An 8,139-nucleotide genomic window follows, 5' to 3' on the forward strand; every position below is an offset into this window, starting at 1 on the left:
TTACAAATGGTAATTTATAGTTACTGTCACACCACCCTATTATATAACTGCAATTTTAAAAATGCAAAAATGAAATATTTAACTAACTACAAAGGCTAAAATGCCCAAAATTTATATTTAGAATTTCCCTATAACAAGGAATTATAAACTGAGAGAAATGGACTTAAAAATAAATATATTTTTTTAATTATGGGCGTGGAAAATATCGATAAAAAAGTCAAGTTGGGCCAACAAAATTCCGCTATAAGGTTAATATTTCTTGCTCTATTTACAAAAATGGGATACCATTGGAAATGTAATGAATCAGGCTTTCTCTATTCAAAGCAAAAATACAAGAAATATATTTTTTAACTTTAATCATATGAAATGAAAGGTATTTGCAAGAAATTTGATCCGGCAGTATTCCCGATGAGAGTTGCCACTTAATTTTTATTCTACAAAATTAAACTTAAAGGTTTTTGGATAACTTTATTTTAATTATATTTTTTTTTGTTATGTACGTGCCTACAAACTGTACTATTACACCTATATGTATTCATCTTGTCGTATTTATAAAGCATGTTGCCACCTAATTTTTAGGTTTTAAAATTTATCTGCCCTTTGAAAACAAATTGTTTGCTGAAAAATATATTTGAGGGGCAGATAAATATTAAAGACCACTAGAGCAAACGTGAAATGGCAAAGTTAAATTTTTAATTAATTTACAAAATATTTTTTTTATAGAATTTTAAGGTACTGAGTGCTGTTTTTACATACTAGAGGTTTTCAGTACACAATTTGAAAGTTAGCTGCCGAATTTGAGTTAACCCCCCACTGTGAGTGGCACTGAGTAGGCTAAAATATTAACACATGTATTATATCGGACCCTAACCGCCAAAAAGATGTGAGCGATATTTTCTCGGAAATTTTATATCTAGATGCTTTAAGAAAATTTCAGTGTCATAGAGAGATTTTGAAAAAAATTTCGCTTACATCTTTTTGGCGGTTAGGGCTCGATATTTTTTTGTCGAGATGATTTTTTGGATTTCCAAGTATCTATCTGTAAATGAAAGCTGTCTAAATCATCATAAAGGCATACCCAAGCCTTATGCACTGTATAAACATAGATAGATAATACAAAAATTCTAATTTGTGTGCTACAAAATTTAGTAGCATTTGTTAAGCAAATATTTAGAACCATATTAAATATCGGTATAAAATTATTTTAAGTCAATTAAAAATTCGCAAAAGAAATCGTAGCTATAATTGGCAAATATTTTGCTGCCAAATGAAGTAAGTATTTAGCAGTCTATCCGTGTTAATGAACTTCAAAGCGGCTGCTAAATTTAAGCTTCGTCAGCATATGTTTACCGTTTGCTTGTTTCGTACCTTCAAACCAAGCTATTACAAACCATCATGACATACAAACACATGCATATACAAACAGACATGAACATACATGCGTATATTTTTGCACATTAGTGTATAGGTTAGTTTGTTTATTTCGCTTATTATGTACGTTTTGTTATTTTACCGTTATTCATAGCACACAGCTAACAACAAATTTAAATTCTCAACTTGTATTTATGAACCTTTTTTGTTTTTTTTTTTCATTTTTCATATTTCCATCTTAGCGGACCGATATATTAAGGTGTGAACACAACAATGCTTAAGGCAATATGAACTCGGGCCAGAGAGAATGAAATATTGAAGTGCAACGCAACGCCCCGCTTGTAACCGCCACGCCCATTCGCCCAGCGCCATGTCATGTAGCCAAATGTCTGCGAAGTGGCGAGGCTGCATAGAATGCAGCAAAAAAGCAAGCAGTTGACTTGAGTACATTTCGCATCCGTGACTGGACGTCAAGGTGCGCACCGTTATATGCAACGTAGTATGCATGTAGTAGAGGACAAGTAAATCAAAGTCAATGCAACTACGGGTAAGTGCATAAACTGAAGGCGGACGAAGACAGCCCATTCGCAAAAATCAAGGCCAAAATTGAAAGATCAACTGAGTGCCAAAAAAAAAAAAAAAAAAAATTGGGCTATGATGGCTGTCGCACGCCAGTCCATAAATTATTCAAAAATTAAGTTTAATTGAATTATTGAAGAAATAAATCATATTGGTACTAAATTTGCTGCACATTTATGTACATTAAAAATGCATTTATTCATCGCGTTGATTTGTTTTTGGCGAATATATAAAATACGAATTTTTGTGTAGCTGAGCTAGAAAACAACTTAATATTAAAAGCGTGCTTACATCAATAAATCGCAATTACTTTGCATGACTATGTGCTACTTAACTGATACAGTTCCGCGACACCTTCTCTTGCAACAGCGTGCACGCAAGGCGCCGTAGCGTTATTACATAGAATTACTAATTTCAATTTCAGTGTCGACAATTAAGTATGTGCTATAGCCACAAGCGAGCAATGAGAGTGAAACTTGTGTATAACATATGTAAGTATGTGTTAAATATGTGGAAATGTTCGAAATACAATGCGCTCTATCATTTACCTTACCATTAGCTTACAAGGAAAAGCTATGTATTTTACAACGAGTTCGTGGCTTAAGTCTTTTGTTCGCGACTGCCCTTGTAAATACATAGTTAGCAAGCGAAGGCGGAAGTTATTAGATAAAATTTAGCTATTCGAAGGAAAGAGGTAACAATAAATAGAACTAAAATTGGAGTTGCCTATGTTAAAATATTACTTGGAATTACTTTGATTTGCCTTAGCCAATTAGTAACCAACAAAAATTGGTTGCACACCATTTGACTTGGTTTTTACATATGTATATATGTATGTATGGATTATATCTGTTTTGTATGAAATTTAATGTGTTAGTAAATATTTGGCTAAACAAATCCTGGCCAATATAGCTCTAATTAAATATTTAAAAGTTTTTTTTTTAATCTAGCACTCATTCGTTTTATTAACAAAAAATAAGCTTTACAAGCTTTCTATTTTCGATTGGTAAATAATTTGTTTTTTAAGCAAGTGAATGCAAAATACAAAAAAAAACATATTATTTAATTAAAAATATCGTGGCCAGGAAATATTTCTTCTTCTTCTTCTTATTTGGCGCTGTAACCGCCTAAGCGATTTTGGCCGAGTCCAAAACAGCACGCCAGTCATTTCTCTTCTGTGCTAACTGACGCCAATTGAAAATGCCAAGTGAAGCCAAGTCCTTCTCCACCTGGTCTTTCCAACGCAGAGGAGGCCTTCCATCCGAATGACACGGCCAAGCCAGCGGAGCCGCTGAATTTTAATTCGCTGCACTATGTCTATATCGTTGTAAAGCTCATACAGCTCATCGTTAAATCGTCTGCGATATTCGCCATCACCAACGCGTAAAGGTCCGTAAATCTTTCGCAGAATCTTTCTCTCGAAAACTCCAAGAGCCGCCTCATCAGATGCTTTCATTGTCCATGCTTCCGCGCCATACACCAGCACAGGCATGATGAGTGACTTATAGAGTGTGATCTTTGTACGACGAGAGAGGACTTTACTTCTCAATTGCCTACTCAGCCCAAAGTAGCACTTGTTGGCAAGAGTGATTCTCCGTTGGATTTCAAGGCTGACATTATTATTGGTGTTAATGCTGGTTCCCAAATAAACGAAGTCGTCTACTTTTTCAAACTTGTAACTGTCAACAGTGACGTGGGTGCCAAGACGCGTATGCTCTGACTGTTTGTGTGCTGACAGGAGATACTTCGTTTTGTCCTCGTTCACCACCAGACCCATTCGCTTTGCTTCTCTATCCAATCCCGAGAAGGCAGAACAGACGCAGCCCTTGTTTTTACCGATGATATCGATGTCGTCGGCATACGCCAGCAATTGTACGCTCTTATAAAGTATAGGAAATATTTACCAACACGTTAAATTTCATGCAAAATAGACTCATCCATTAAACAGATGATTTAGGTTCGTGCCATATTCGGATCTTCTACTAATAGATTTTTCCAAATATTTTTAAAACTTGTTCTTAAACTTTTCTTGAATTTAGTAAAGCGTTAATGCTCATCGGACCAAAATGAACCATCGGTTAGGGTACAGTTTTCAGTTAGATATATGTATGTATATGTATCTAATAAGTAAAGTGCTATTCTTTATTGAAGGGATATCGTTTATTTCGGTATCGGGGAAAATTTTGTATGCTGCTTTTCGGTACAGAATTTTAGGTACTTGGTTGCTAAAGCAATAGCTCGATAAAATAAAATAAATCAGTGGTTGCATTTGTGAAAGCTGCAAAAATTTACGTTTTATAATAACTAAGTATCAACAATAAAAATGTGTAAACCAAAATAATGGAAACTTGCCAAAATGTGAATAGTGGTAAATTAAAAAAAGGTGTGGTGTAATTTGAAAACTTGTCACATTGTTTTGTGATGGTTCAGGAAAAATTCTTACGTGAAGTTAGTTTAACGTCAATTCATCCTCAGTTCATTTCTTATTAAACCCCCGGTCATACGGTCCTTGAGACTTCACGGTTATCTCAATTTCTTCTTAGGCATTTCGTTACTCAACAGACCAGAAATCGGTGGTAGTAGGGATTGTCCAGGAACTCAGCAGAGGGCGGCATTGAGGTGCTTTGATGGTGCTAGTAATGTGCAACATTTCAGGTCGATACTTGTCTTATCTTTGGGCCATAACGCTGAATACCCCGTGTCTGCCTACGAATATAAAGATGTTCCCTAACAGAGACTTACTACATATTTTGTACAAGGCAAGGACATTTTTATATGATAAAGATCTTCGCCAAAAAGGCACTGCAGACTTCATGAAGAACACATTATTGCCTTATCTGTATATAATCGGAATAGAGACGAGCACATTTGAGTCATCGGTACTTTAATTTCCCGGTCAGTAAGGTGGGGCTGAAGTTAACTTTAAAAAAAAATTAGCTAACAGAGGAACGTAGCGGAAACGCAAATCTTTGTTAAAAAAAATTCAATTGTTTCGTAATTCATTAGACCAGAGCTGTCAAAAAGGATTTAAAGGATTTTCGATTTATAAAGCAGGTAAAGTCTTCTTCAAAGCACATTAAAGAGGTAGTAGCAAAAGAAAAGTTGATTTTATTTTTTTTTTTCAAATAATTTGGTCTCTAAGCTGTCAAATATTGTTAATTTTTTGATAGAAATTCTTAAAAGCTATTGAAAACCAGCCTTCGTTTGCTTAACTCCGGATCATAAACACTAATTATTGGAACTTGCAAAGGATGTAAGGATGCTTCCGGAATGTAACGAATTTCTGAAAAAAAAGTCCACAGTCTCAATTTTTGTTATTATTTCACTTCGTCGACTAAATATGATATTTAAAAAAAGAAGCTACCTTTTTTACTCTTTATATATCAAAAGTAACAATAAATTGCTCTTATGCTGCTACTACCTGTTTGATATGCCTTGGTCATCTTTATTTTTTATAAATTTGGGCGTATATCTTTAAAAGCATAAACTTATTCCCAAATTTAACAATTGAGTTGAATAACTGCACTTATGAAAATATATCCGTGTAGTCTTTCTCAATAATGACAACAGATTTGATTTGTCCACTCATTTATGAATACATAAAAATGGCTTGGTTATTCAACAGCTTACAAAACTCAATTTTCAATGCAATTTTTAACAACATTTTTTATGACAAATGTTAACCAAAGAAATAAGTTGCATAAGCATACATTTTGCATTAGACAATAAGATGAAGCGCACAAAAACTATGGTGACGTTTGCACACGAAAAGTCGTTTTAAATTCACAATTTTCATAGACAAAAAGAGTATTATAATTTAAATAGTTTGTATAAATACAATAAGCGATGTTATTGAATGCGCATATTTATATTAGAAAAACAATAAAAAAAAGCTACAGGTGTTCACAGTGTTCGTCACTAACTATCTTATAGAAAAACGCCTCAAACAAGAAGAATTTAACGACATTTGTTAAGAGTGGAAATCTTCAACAACCACTTGGCGCTACTTAATATGTATATATGTATGTATATATGTGTGTGTGTAGTTATCTGTCGCATCTGTTACTTATTTTATTTTTCTGCCACAAACAGCTTCTTCAGCTGCCTGTTCAGCTACATGTGCCTTCATACAAACAAACACCTAACCGCGAGTTCAACCTGAATACAAATTAGTCATTATGAAGAGAAAGAGACAAGCGTGTTCAATGCTTAGAATATGTAAGTAATAAGAAAATTGGAAGAACATAGCTTAAGTAAAACAAAAAAAAAAAAATACTCAAAAGAACTGTAAAAAAAAACTGGATTAAATGTGTGTCAAACACTTGCGCGCACTGACACTTTTCACTGAATTTCTGTTCTGTACGAAGTCACAAAAAAAAAATCAAAAAAGAATGTCAAAATCACCGACAATAATATTCCAAAAACAACCACATACAACAAAACTATACCGCCACAAGCAATTTTTTATTCAGTAATTTCAGCACAAAAGTGCCCCCACGAGCAAGGTAAGGCGCTGTTGAAACTATTAATTTGAAGCACCAACACCTACCTGAAATGCTTCTGAAATATGTAGTTATAATCACTTAATCATGCGCGCCCTTGAGTTCTGTTATACACTTCCATTTCATTTATTGTGCTTTTGTTCTTACAAGAACTTAGCTCAATTGTTACAAATATGTACTTAGTTATTCAAACATACAATAGAGTCATAACTCACCTTAAAATCATTTTGTTAGCGCTCGATATGACAGCTGCAATATTAAAAGCCACTAAGCCGATTTGACTGACTGTGTGACAATGCAGAAGTTAACGGCAACAACAATTTAATAACCCAATTATGGCAACAAACAAGAATTATGCGCTTTTGTTCAATTAATACTACAAGCAACCAGTTTTTTTTTTTGTAAAAAACTTAAAATTTTTTAAATGAAAATGTAAAACGTAGACGTAGACAATCACAACTCCATAAAAAAAAAAAACTTCAATTCTTCACTGCAGCAAGTTCGTTGCTAAAGTCTTTCGTTGTGCACTTGGTTGGCCACAATTCGGCATACAAAATACCACACGCTTAGCAACAAATTCTATATATTGTCGCGCTCAATTTGTCAATGGTAACAATTAGTTTTGTTGCATGTCGCAATTGCTGTTAATTAGCGCGAATTCGTTGCACGACAATTGTCAAGGTACTGAAAAACATTGAAGTTGCTTATAGCACAAGCAATATTTCTTTTCCGTTGTTTATTTGTGTGAATTTTTCTTTTCTTAATTTCGCCTTCTTAATACCTTTGTGGTTTACCAGTTGTCACACTTTCCTTTTACTTTTTATATTTCTTTCCGCTTCGACCTCTTATTTTTATTCAACTCTGCTGGCATTGATGTTAAACTCTTATATTTAGAATTTACTAGAAATTTCGTTTCATTAAACAAACAAAAACACTATTTATTTGTCCGCATTTTTTCTTCCTCGCTCGTCTGCACATAAATACAAGCGTGTTTTATTTCCTTTCTTTACTTTAAACTGTCAAGCAGCAGACACACAGCCTCACCACAAATCAAATTTTCAGCAGGGATTCAACAGCGAGCTGTTTCACAAGGTACCGTTATTTACCGCGATTGCCACCACAACGGCATATGTCCAACGAACAACTGAACATTTTGGCCAAGTGCCGCCGAAAAAAACCAATCAACCAGACGCTGCTGCCACCACACCATTGCCAGCGTAAGCGTCAGCGCCGACGACAAAAATTGACGCATTGTAGGCAGCGTACATTTATGTACAGCGGCAGCGGCTATAAAACTTCGGCGCCGCCAAGAAAGCTTCGTGGTGGTTGTAAGCAAATGCAGCTTTTATCAAGCTGCCAACAGAACAGAGACTTTACCGCTATTCATTAGCCACACTGATGTCACTGCAGTGTGTTGTCGTATGTCTCTCCATCGGCTTACTGGTTCTGTGGTGTTGACATATGCGCCTGCGCATGTGTTGCCAGGCATTTGAGTTATTTTTCTCGCCGTATACCTACCGTACGCATAAATCATTGGTTGAACTAATAGTTTGGTTTGGCTGTGTACAAATGCATTGAAGTTGTCTTACCATAATCGGTGTGACAGCATGGAGTGAGTGTGGTGAGTATTGTAGGTTTCTTTGTGTGCTAGCGCTTTTGTATAAGCTGAAAGTTTGCTGCTAAATTC

General features: G+C 34.8%; 1 protein-coding gene across 1 annotated transcript in view; it reads right to left on the reverse strand.

Annotated features, from left to right (window-relative positions):
* The window catches only part of LOC118737443 (peroxidase), a 100,630-nt gene extending 93,021 nt beyond the window's left edge, over window positions 1-7,609 (reverse strand). Inside the window, exon 1 of the mRNA XM_036467938.1 lies at window positions 6,668-7,609. Coding sequence (XP_036323831.1) covers window positions 6,668-6,678 — 11 coding nt within the window. The 5' untranslated portion in view covers window positions 6,679-7,609. The remainder of the gene's footprint in view (window positions 1-6,667) is intronic.
* Window positions 7,610-8,139: the final 530 nt, after the last annotated feature.

This window comes from Rhagoletis pomonella, unplaced genomic scaffold, assembly GCF_013731165.1.
Source record: "Rhagoletis pomonella isolate Grant_MI unplaced genomic scaffold, Rhpom_1.0 Rhpom_scaffold_00004, whole genome shotgun sequence".
NCBI lineage: Eukaryota > Metazoa > Arthropoda > Insecta > Diptera > Tephritidae > Rhagoletis > Rhagoletis pomonella.